Below are 12,739 nucleotides of genomic sequence, written 5' to 3' on the forward strand. Positions count from 1 at the left end.
GTTGTTTTCTCTGTTATCCTCAGGCTTCCTTGATCAGTCTTGTCCGGATAGTAGGATTTGGTCGGAATCCTCCTCAGGGTTTTTCTCTTTCTCTTCTTTCTTTAACGCCTTACTTCAGCCTTCTATTGGGCCTGCATCCTTTCCTATGAAATAAGTGTGGTCTCTTCTCCTGTCCCACCAATGATTAGGGCATTTTGCTGAGAAATGGTACTCCAAAAGATCAATACCTTGGATGTGCTTCAAAGAAAAATGCCGGACTGGTGCCTTTCCCTTAATGTCTGTTGCCTTTGTTTAAGGACTGATGATACGGTGGCTCATCTATTTTTATCCCGTCCCTTGTTTCTTACCTTTGGGACTGGTTCTCCTCTCTCTTTGGGTGCAGCTGGAATACCCCCCCCCCGGTGTATACTAAGCCTTTTTTTACCCCACCTTCTTCTTTCAACCAAAGAAAGGGGTAGGGTGATGTGGGGATTAAGAACAGCCATTCTTTGGTCGATTTGCAAAGACAGAAACAACAGGATCTTCCAAGGGCAAGAAAAATCCAAGGAAGCACTTGTTGAGGGCTTTACCATCAAAATTTTACATTGGCTGAAAATTCTGCAACTATTCAAGGACCTCTTTTATGATGATTTGCTTAGAGGATGGAGTGTCATAGCTTCTTCCACCCATTCTCATATTATGTAGGAGAGTTGGTCCCCTTCTCTGCAGGCTAGAGTAAAGCTGAACTTTGAAGGTAGTTCTCTAGGCAATCTGGGTCTTTCAGGCAATGGGGGAGTCTTCTGAGACGAGGAAGGAAAGGTGTTGGCCCTCTTCTCGGGTCCAATTGGGGTGGGAGACTCACTAAGGGAATAAATAAAGGCCCTACTACAAGGGCTGAGGTGCATGTATTCATATGTATAAATACATATGAAAAGTGCATATAAAGGCCCTAGGCAATCTGTTAATCTCTTTAATGAAAGTTATGGTTTCTAATAAAAAAAAGTGCATCAGGTGCATGTATTCATATGTATATAATTTCTCTCTCTTACAAGTGCATTCCCCTAAAAGAAATGTAAATAGCTGGAGGAAGAGGTTGGCATATAGATAAAAGCTGCTTACTAGCATATGCAAATATTTTTCACAGAGAAAAAAATTGAAGAGCTAAATCAGCACAGAGAAATACAGGGGCAGCCGGTGTCACTTACAAGAACATCTTGACCAATCCAGGCATATGATGCATTCTGATTTGCAGCCCAAAAAATTGCAAATGCCACACAAAAGGGTACAACACCAACAGAAAGAATTGATACCTCCCCAAAAATGGGAAGGTTTACCATCTTCTGCCCACAGTTTCGGAATATTCTGGTTCATAGAGCAAGATAAAAGTAAAAGGGGAAGAAATAGAAGGTACAAAACAGAAAGGGGAAAAGAAACTAAGAATATAAGGCTGCATTGGGATTTCGAAGCTGAACTGCAAGGTAAAATTCTGCTTCCCTCCACTACATGGTGGTTTGAAGCTGAACTGCAAGTTCTAGATACTAGAAGATTCAATGTCTCCCTTTATCTCATCAATTTTACACTTCCTTCAAAATCCAAAACAGCCTAATGGCATACTGAAAAATAAACTGAACTTCAGTTAAGACTTACCTTACAATTAGAGTGACAATGCAAGTATGCATTCCCTGAAAAATGGAAACATATTCATATAAGTTTCACTTGCATACATCTATTGGACAAATTTAGTCTAACAGATCAAGTGATCAACAAAACAGTTAATTTCACTTATTAGTAAAACACGCGATCAGAATTCAGAAAATGCATTCATTGTTTTGGTATCTGATTCATAGGAAAGGATACTGCATGGTCCACATGTTAATGTAGAAAACAAGGTTATCATGGTAAAAAGATCATTGAATAATTCTTTTACTAGCAATCTAAAAAGGGCCACAAGGGGCTCCTCTGTGTAGAGGTAGGGGTTAAGAGTGCTTGTGTCATATTACTATAGTGCTTATTGTACTGTTTTATATCTTTTCTTTTATTTCAGCCCTATAAGGGCATTATTGTAATTGTACATACAATAATATATTCTTTTGGATCTTTGGGGGTTAGTTCATTCAAACACCCTTCAGTTTGTTTGTCTTTTCAATTTCCCTCTCTCAATCCTCTTCTCAGAAAACGGAAAAAGGCTATCATTGTATCAGAGCAACAATATGGACAATATTGTTGAAGGAATGAAGATGAAGACGAGTTTTTGAAACTCTTGCTTATTTTACTTCTGCATGACTGCATCTACATCTTTTTTTGAGTCATAAAAATAATGTTTGGGATTTATGGCATAAATTATTGAGCCATCCTAGTTTTCAAAAATTGAAATTATTATTTGATACTGGCTTGAATAAGAATAAAATTTTTCTATTCAGTCTGATATTTCTTGTACTACTTGTTTGAGTAAAAGCCGCATCTACTTTTCCTAGCTCAGTTGAACATGCTACTTCTCCCTTTGAGATCATACACAATCGTTTATTTATGACCGCACCCAATATACTTGGATATACTTTCTTTGACAAAAAATCAGAAGTACTCCCTACATTTAATGCTATGGTTAGGAATCGATTCAAGTCACATATTAGTATTCTATGTTCGGATTCAAGGGGAAAATATGCTGATGGTGAAATTCTATCATTTTTGAGAAGCAATGGGATACAACCTCAACAAAATTGTCCCAACACACATTAGTAGAATGGAGTTGCAGAGCAGAAGGATGACCATATTCTTAGTGTGGTGTGGACCTTGCTACAAGAATATCATGCACCAACTTCATTTTGTGCGTAGGTAGCTAATACTGCCATTTACATGATCAACTACCTTCCTATTGCTGTTCTTCATAATATTTCTCACTGTCATGTATTTGGCTGACTCTGTTTTGTTCACCTTCCCTCACATGAGCACATTAAACTTTCTTCTAATTCTGCTTTCTGCACTTTTGTTGAATATAGTCTTGATCACAAAGGTTTCCTTTGTTATGATCATTCACTTCATCAAGTGTATCTCTCATAATGTCATGTTCCTCTAACATATTTTCTTCTTTGCTGGTATTGCTTGCCTCCCTGCTCCTTTTGTCTTTGCAGAATTTTGATTCCCAAGAAACTTTGCCATCTCTTGCCATGGACTTGTATTTCCAAGTAAGCGGTTCCATGCTTTAGCCCCTACACCTGACCTCTACATGAGAATGACACTTGGGATTTGGTGCCTACTCCTCTAGATGCCTCTATTATTGGAAGTTGTTGAGCTTATAGAATTAAGTTGAAGGCTGATGGCTCTCTAGATCGATATAAGATCCGATTGGTTACACAGGGATACAAACAAGAGTATGGTATTGATTATGAGGAGGCTTTTGCTCCTGTTGCTAAAATTGCCATTGCTCATGCTCTCTTAGTGTTATTTACTGTTCACCATTGGGTTATCTTTCAAATGGACGTGAACAATGCTTTTCTCCATGGGAAAGGAGACTATGTATATGAGGCCTCTTCCTGGGTATTTTAGTGATCCTTCTCCTGTGTGCCAATTGAAAAAGTCATTATATGGGCTGACATATGCGCTTTCGAGATGTTATTGTTGAGGATGCTTAAAATCAAAGTTCCTTTGACCATTCGCTGTTTGTCCATCAACAATCTCAGGGCATCAGTACTCTTGTGTTATATGTCAATGATATTTTGGTGAGTGGTGATGATAGACTTGGACCCATTAACCTACTTTTAGGTCTTGAGGTCTGCCATATTGATCATGGATATTTTGTTAACTAACAGAAGTATGCATTTAATCTTGTTAAACTGGCCAATGTCACATACCCAATATCACAAATGATAAGCAGGTAGAGACACCTATGGAGTTGAACGTAAAGTTGTATAAGTCCGAGGGTACTTTGCTTCTGTAGTGAGAATGGGCTGAGTGGGCCTTAGTAGTTTTATTTCTTTTAAGCAATGTTTTAAGTTTATGTTCTTTTAGTTATGGGCCTGAGTTATGGACCTTCTTTTGTTTATTTTATTAGTTCTTTAGTCATAGCCGCCCTATTAAGGACATCTAAGGAATTGTACTCAGATTTACATTAAGATATAAAAGATATCTTGAGGGGATTAGAGAGGAGATCGAAATTCTCTTCTCTCTTCCTTCCTCTTCTTCTTCCACAAGCTTTGTTGAAATCTTTCATTCTTCTTTCTCCCTTTTTTCTTTTTTTCTATTTTCTGATTTACTGCAGCTGTGTTTCACAACTTGGTACCAGAGCAGGTTCTCACCTTCAACCTTTTCTTCCCTTTCTTAGACCATACACAGTGTGTATGGAGAACTAATCGGCTGATTAATTAGCAGCTTATGTAGCCTAGTTAAGACGGTTTTTTGAGAGGTTTTATGGAGTTTTTCATCCTTAGTTGAAGCCTAAGGCAAGTTCTTGGAGTTTTTTCCCATAAACCCTAGAAAACTAGAGATTTCTTGTTACAGGTCCTAAAGACACTTTGAAGCAAGTGCTTGGGGATCAAAGGGGAGTTCTTTGATTTCTATTAAGGGTAGTTTGGGTTGGACAGAGTTTTGGAACCTCTGGTAGCAGCATTTGATCTTTCTTTCCTTCTCCCATCCGGCTGGGCCTTGTGAAACCCTAGTTTTGGGTGATTGAAGAGTAGTTCTTTGCTTAAAACAACAAATCTAGTCTAGTAAAACCTTATTTTGATTTTTGTTTGCATCCATTCACTCAATGGAGAAAACTGGAGGAGAAGCAAAATATCCCACAAATTTCGGGTTTGGACATGGGGGCCCGATGGAGACTCTACTAGGGGCAGTGAGCACTGTGAAATTGGACGAAACCAATTATTTAGCCTACTCTCAATCAATTAAAATACATGTGTGTAGTAGAGGGAAATGGGGGTACATTACCAGATGACCCTACCTATAAAAGGTGGGTGCTTAGAAAACTACAAAGTAGTGGGTTGGTTAGTGAATTCTATGCAGCCACACATTAGTCAACACTACTTGTGGATGGAAATTGCAACAGAAGTGTGGGGTAATATCATGGAGACATATTCCCAAAAACTAAATGTTGCTCGGGTCTACAAATTGAAGAATGATGTGAATAATCTAAGATAGGGGGAGAAGCCCTTAGTCATAAACTTCTCCATGCTGAATCTCTTTGGCAGGAGATTGATTTGATGGAGAATGTTGTTTGGGGTTGTAAAAAGGATGCAGAACACATAGGAAGTTGGTGGATAGAAACCATGTCTCTGAGTTCCTCACCGAACTCAACATGGAGTATGATATTTTGAGGTAGAATGTTTTGGTAAAGGATGAGGTGACTTTGTCTTAGGTTTATGCTATGGTGAGTAGTGAGGAGAGCAGAAGACAGGTTTAGTCTGTAGAGCTGTAGGATTATCACTATGCTAATGCCGGGATGAAGTTGGTCAACACTGGGAAGAAAGATATAATCTGTGAATATTGTAAGAAGCCTGAACACACTAAAGACACCTGTTGGAAGCTGCACCCAGAGCTTATTCCTGCCAAGCTCAAGAAAGAAAACAGTGGAAAAAGGTGAAATGAAAATATAGCCACCTTACAGAATGAACAGGGACAGAGTGGTGAGAAGTCAGTGGGAGAGTAACTTGCAGCCACTAGGGCTGACTTTGAGAAGAATGACCGAATAATTAGTCACTTGTAGTCCACTACTACATCTACCTCATTAGAGACTATTCCTTCCTCTACATATGCACACTCAGTTATTTGCGCAATTGCAAATCATGTTTCTATCTCAAGTACTCATAAAACCCCTTGGATAATTGATTCCGATGATTCTGACCACATGACTAGTGTTTCACACTTGTTCAACCAACTCCTTTCGGGCCGAGACAAAATATCCCTTTTTTTGATGAATGAGAGACAAAATATCCCTTGTTGATGGCTCTCTTGCCTCTATCACAGGGAAGGGAGACATCAAGACGTCATAGCCCCTAACCCTATCATTTGTCCTTCACATTCCTAAACTTAATACCAATTTGCTTTCGGTTAGTAATTTAACTAAACCCTTGAATTGCAGTTTGACCTTTTATCCTTCATATTGTGTTTTATAGGATATGAAATCTCAGAAAGTTATTGGGAGTGGCCATGAGGCGAATGGGATATATTTGTTAGACATGCCTGAGCAGAGCCAAGTACAACCTCAAAGAACTTTTGTTTCCAAGTCCACAAGTCATGTCATGTTATGTTATTGATGTAGGAATTTCTGGCCGACCTGAGGATCTTGACACGTGGGGTCGGCCAAATGTATCCAGGCCGCTCATCACCAACCACTGCCAACCGCCGCCACCTGCTCCTCCTCTAAGGCAACTCCAACTATAAAAAGGGGATCCTACATTGAGGTAAACACTCTCTGGAACTTAAGCTCTAAGTCTCCTCTCCTGCTTGGACCAACCCCTCGCAGCCTTCTGCTAACTTGACCGTCGGAGCCTTCACCCCTGGGATAACTCCTAGGGCCTCTAATATCTTCTTTCTCTCAGCAGGTTGGACCCATCGGCCTCGGATGCTAGAAATTACGTTGTTTCCCTCGGCTCCAAATTCGATAGCAATAGTTATTATTGTTTGGTCATTTATCTTTTTCTTCATTGAGTCAATTGTTTCCAGAATTATTTAAAGGAATAAATCTATCAAGTTTACATTGTGAGTCTTGTGAGTTCTCAAAGCATTATAAGAATGCTTATCCTACAAGCAATAAAAGATTGACTATTGCTTTTAATTTTTTTTTATCAACAAAAGGACTTTTATTAATAACAGAGAAGTATTGAATTACAATAGATATAGGTTGCAGTAATGCTTTAACCCAATCTATAACCCTGTCTACAGACACATACAAAACAGTTATAGTTCAGCCCAGTACAAGGTAGGTCTATTTGTCCCCTGTTTAGCTAGGGTATCCACCAACCCATTAAAGGAATAAGTCTATCAAGTTTACATTGTGAGTCCTCTCAAAGAATTATAAGAATGCTTATCCTACAAGCAATAAAAGATTGACTATTGCTTTTAATTTTTTTTATCAGCAAAAAGACTTTTATTAATAATAGAGAAGTATTGAATTACAATAGATATAGGTTGCAGTAATGCTTTAACCCAATCTATATCCCTGCCTACAGACACATACAAAACAGTTATAGTTCAGCCCAGTACAAGGTAGGTCTATTTGCCCCCTGTTTAGCTAGGGTATCCACCAACCCATTTGCAGTCCTTCTAACCCAAGTAAACTGAGAGTTAAACCTCCTTGCAATTGTGTCAATTTCTCTGTAGATAAATTTGAGCTTCCAAGGTGCTGATGTGATGTGCTTAGCTCAAGAGATGACCAGTACTGAGTCTCCTATTTCTAATTCTATTGTTCCAATCTACTCAGCCATCTTTAGCCTTGAAGTAGAGCCAGAGATTCAGCCTGTATTGAGTCACCAATACCTATTGGTCCTGAGAAGAGTGCCACAACTTCACCTAGATGATTTCTTATCACACCCCCTATGCCTACCCTTCCCGGGTTACCAAGGGAACTCCCATCAAAGTTTAGTTTTAATTTGTTCATTGCAAGTGGCTTCCATTCCGCTCTCACATTTTCTTTGGGTACATCTATTTGTGCTACTTCAGTCCAGTTTCTTAGAATGTCACTCATGGAGAAACGACTATTCCTTTTAGTATTGTGCACTTTGATGTGTGGAGGCCTTACCATTTGCCTTGTATGGGTGGCTATAGATATTCCATCCTATTTATTGATGATTTTTCACGACATACCTAGATCTACCTTATGCACTCTCATACAGAAACGCCTAAATTTGTGCAATAATTCCACGAGTATATCCTCACTCAGTTTGATACCCACATCAAAATATTCCGATCAGACAATGCTAAGGAATATTTTGAGGACTTTACCTCCTATCTTGAAAAATTTGGGGTTGTTCATCAGAGTTCTTATGCCCGTACTCCACAAAAAAATGGAGCAGCGAAGAGGAAAAAGACATATCTTATTAACCCTATGCTTTTTTGAGTCTTGGGGTTGAAGTCTCCTTTTGGTGTCCTCTTTCCTAGTGTTGATATCTTCTCCATTCCTCTGTGTGTAATTGGTCGTACGTGCTGTCCACATTCCCATTTCCAAGAGACATAAGTTTGAACCCAAGGATCGGAATTGTATCTTCTTAGTTATGCATCCACACAAAAAGGGTATTGTTGTTTTGATCCCATTAGTGGCTTCCAATTTGTTTCCAGGGATGTCATCTTTGCAGAATCAATTCCCTTTTATAATCATCCTTTGAAGGGGGAGAGTCCTCATAAACTATTTTCTTCATCCCTTCCTTTGCCAACTCCAATTGAGCCTTCAACAGTTACTCCCATTCCCATGGAGGGTTCTTCTCCTTCCAAATTTCCTATTCCTATTCCTCCTCCTCCTACTAGCCCTCCTATTTTTAGCACTCATCCTATTCTCTAGAGGTGGTACGCAAAGACTAAGGTAGACACAGGTTGTTCCCACATCTCTAGTTGAGTCTAAGGCACTCCCAATCACTAAAGAGATGAGAGGTCCGACATCCCTATCACCATTGTTGTGAGAAAAGGTAAGTGGAAATGTACAACACATTGCATTTCCAAACATCTTTTATAGTTTATTGTCCCCATCCTACCATTCCTTTCTAGTCTCCATTTCCTCACAAAGCCTTAGCCAATCCATCCCATGTACTTGTTTTAAAGATAATTAGAACAACTTTTTAGTAGAAAATGAATACATATTTCATCTTTTTTTCGCTTTCAATTGACATAACATGTGAATGCTAAAGATATAAGAGCAACAATGAAATGGAATATGCAATAAAGCAAATTCATCCCTTATTTTTTCTATTTTGCTTACATGGCATACACTACATCTCATCTTAGAAACGAGAAATGCTTTATGGCTCTCATATATGAGATATGCATGAAATACAATTTAGATCACTAATCTCCATATTAAACTATGATTAGGGTGCAATTATAGAAAAATCCAAAAAGGAATTGCATACCTGAATACCTCCGATGCAAAAGAGTACAATCAAAAGCCACACAAACCATGATGACATGAAAAAGTAGAGCACCAAAAGAAATGTGGATGCCGCAATAACAAAAATTATAGCACCCTTTGCACTAATATCTACAATTTCCTTCTCAGAATCATCTCTGGTTGTCCTAGAATTGGAAGATTCCTAGCCAAAGAAAGAAAGGAAAGTTAATCACAAAGTGCACCTATTTTATAAAATTCAAAGAATACAAGAATCAAATAGTTTTGGGCAAAAGACAATTCCTTTATTATATCTGCATATATAAAGAATGAAGAAGCACAAGCTTTATGCAGCAGATTTCAAATTTCAAAACTACTTCAACTGTAAAACATATATTAAGGATCCATAATGCCCACAAATTATTCAAAGAGTATCATTTTATTTTTTTTCTGTTATTTGGAAGATGTTTACAGGAGCCTTCTGACTGTAATTATCTCTCCAGCACTAATTGATAATGGATGCTTCTGAGCATTTTAAAATTTGTGGCGTTCTAAAATATGCCTACCCCCTTTGACAGTTCAATGTTATATCACTCACCTAATCTTTTTTCTCAAAAATCCACTACTTGTAGAAGAAGAGAAAAGTAGGTATCATTTAAGCACATATCTCTCTTTAGTTGGTAAGCTAAACATAGAACTCAGGATAATATGAAAAAAAGAAGAATGTTATTAATACGTAAGCATGAGACAGAAGCAGTAAGAAAATGATCCACCCCAATGATGCATATATGACAAGTCATAGTACAAATCAAAAGTAAAACAAAAAAAAAAGAGAGAATAAATGAAAAAAAGGCATTCCTAGATTCAACTCTACAAGGCAAAGCAATCGTCATCAATCCACCCCTGACCTAGTGTATTGGTATTGAATATGACAAGTAACCCTTACAACACCAGATACTGAATGGATTTCAAGGTATACTCAATAGGTTAACACTTCAAAAATATACTGTTGGCAAATTATTTGACAAGATGGTGTCAAAGAAAGAAAAAGAAGATTCTGATGATGAAGATGTTGATAATGATCAGATCTAAAGTTGATTATGAGCATATGTAAACTATGAGGTTCATTTCATCTTTGTTCTTCATTTTGTTATTGTTTCTGCTCTGGTTAGTTTGCATTTAGGTTTTGTTTAGTTCCGTTGGTGTCTTTGATCTCCCTCTATTCTAAATTGTTCTCTTCTTGGGGTTTCTGTCATCAGATCTGTTTTTACTATAAACAGCAAGTCATGATAATAATCACTAATTTTGGTAATTTCATTCTCCTAAAATAGCATGTGTCATCCTTTAATTGTCTGATTTTTTTTTAATTTTTAGGGAACCTTTTAGAATTGTCTGATGCTTAGGATGATTCCTACAGATTTTGCCAAAAAAAATCAATGGAAAACCAGGGATATCCTTCACAGTTTTGATTGTCTGATTTTTTTTAATCACTTAAATATTTCTATAGAGGCAAGAAGTGACAGAGAAACTTTCTTTGAAGTTAGGAGAAAGTTCTGATCTCTTCTCCTCTATTTTAGTGTCAACTTATATTGGGGGTATCTTCATATATATATATATATATTTTTTTTTTGAATAGTAAGTTTCTAGTTGGATGGTTGATAATTAGATGATCTCCTCTATCACCTTTCTTTGAATCTTTGGGCAGTTAATTCAGAAGAGTTTGTCGGGTTCTCTTTGAATGATCTCCAAAGAAATTTAGTGGAAATCCTATATTCTTCCCCTAGTCATGATGCTCATATCCATTGCAATTCAAGGGAGTAAGGGATGATGAGATTAAGCTTGGACAGGTTAGCTTGAAGATCAGGAAGCTAAAATGGCTACAGTTCAGTTGGTGGGGCTAGAGGTAATCAAATGGTTTGGAGATTTTATTACGGAAGCTGGAGCTAAAGGGAAACAAAGAAGTTGGAAGGATCTATATACAGAAACAAGTAGAAGATACGTAGAGTGCAAGAGAAATATCAGAGGATCATTCATAGCATTATCAGAATTTTTTTGATAAGGGCAGCAAGCAATTGGTATGTTTTCCTGAAGAGAAAAGAAACCAAGCATGGCAAGAGGTTGGAAAAATATTGATGGATTTTGTGCTTCATTCTGGAAAAACTGAAGTTGAAAATAATGGAAAGGATGACTATATTCCCCATGCTCCAAACAATGCAGTAGACCCTAGACAGGATATCCCAACTTTGTCACTTACCACATGGAAATCCACATTGCTGATTAATTCTGGAGAGGAAGAATGGGCAAACAAGTTGGTGGTGGAAGCCGAGAAACCAGTTAATGACTGGACTAGAGTTGCCGATATTTTGGAAAGGCAAGTCCAATATAAATAGATCTGTTCTGACTCACCAGACAAGGAACAACCATGGGAGGTCGTGTCTGATGCAGCGGTTGACAAAATTTTGATTTCAAACGTAAACCCTCTACAACAGACCCAGGAAAAGGGAGCAGGCTTGACCCTAAACTTTGATGTTGGGTGTTCAGCTCCTACAACAGTCCCCTTGATTTCCAACCATTGAGGTAACCTTGTCCTTTCCGATTTTGATACTGACCAGTGTGCTGTGCCTGAAACAGATATTCCTGCATCTCAGCTGGGAAGACCAGAAGTTGGAGGAAGCTTAGAGTTAGGGGATGATGAGAGCCGAGGGGTGGATCTGTTGTTAAAAAAGAAACTGGAGGAAGAATTGGAGAGAATTTGGGAACAAATTTGTGCTCTTCTAGAGGAGTATAAGCAGAAGGAGGAGGAGTTAGAGCAATTAGACAAGATAGGAGACAAGGAAAGAGAGGAAGGTGATGGATGTTGAAGGGGGGAAGTTTTTCGAAAACAGAGGTAACTCCAAAGATAAAAAACGGGCTGAGAACATCTAGTTTGGTGAGAAGGCAGAAGAAGGTATAGAACTGACAAGGAAAAAGGAAGGAAAAAAGACTAGAAAAAGAAGAAGAAATCAGAGGTGGAAAGACTAATCTCTGATATTGAGGGTGACATTGAATTTAGTGGCAGAGGGGAAAGGAGGAAGGCCTCCAAGTAAGGAAAAGGAGCATCATTAAGGACTTGTTGATGAGAGAGAAGCCTAACAATAGTGATGCTGCATGAAACCAAGTTGGCAAGGTTAGATAGGAAGTGGACAAGAAGTGCTTGGGGATCAAGAGGAATATGCTAGACTTTTTTTTTTTGAAAATAAATAAAAAATAAACTTTATAGATCAAGGAAATATGCTGGACTTCAGCTCCACCATGGGGAGCTTCCAGTGGAATGGTTACATTCTGGAGGGAGGAGGTTGTGGAACCACTAGAGGAACTTATAGGAAGGTATTTTGTCTTTAAAGTTTAGAATTATGGAGGATGGGTTCATTTGGCAGCTAACCAATGTATATGAGCCAAACAACTATAGAGAGAGAAATGAAATGTGGGAGGATCTGTATGGTTTTCGGTTTAGGGGATAGCCCTTGGTGTTTGGGGGGTGATTTTCATGTTATCAGATTTTGCAATGAGTAAAAATTCGCAATGCCGGGTTACAACTAGCATGAGAAAATTTAATGAATTCATTAACTTTGTGAATTCAAGGAGATCCCTCTATTGCAAGCCAATTATACATGGTCTAACTTTCAGGATAATCCTACGTGTTCAAAATTGGATAGATTCCTTTTCAACGTGGGGTGGGAGAACCATTGGACA

The 12,739-nt window shown here is 38.2% G+C and overlaps 1 protein-coding gene across 1 annotated transcript in view; it reads right to left on the minus strand.

The window, feature by feature from the left end:
* The window catches only part of LOC148874480 (signal peptide peptidase-like 2), a 115,074-nt gene that overhangs the window by 52,766 nt on the left and 49,569 nt on the right, over positions 1–12,739 (minus strand). Inside the window, exons 6-8 of the mRNA XM_088963533.1 lie at positions 9,033–9,212; positions 1,627–1,661; positions 1,185–1,341 (exon numbers count right to left, since the gene is read on the minus strand). Coding sequence (XP_088819659.1) covers positions 1,185–1,341; positions 1,627–1,661; positions 9,033–9,212 — 372 coding nt within the window. The remainder of the gene's footprint in view (positions 1–1,184; positions 1,342–1,626; positions 1,662–9,032; positions 9,213–12,739) is intronic.

Source organism: Nelumbo lutea, chromosome 1 (assembly GCF_056320005.1).
Source record: "Nelumbo lutea isolate HS-2025 chromosome 1, American lotus-T2T, whole genome shotgun sequence".
NCBI lineage: Eukaryota > Viridiplantae > Streptophyta > Magnoliopsida > Proteales > Nelumbonaceae > Nelumbo > Nelumbo lutea.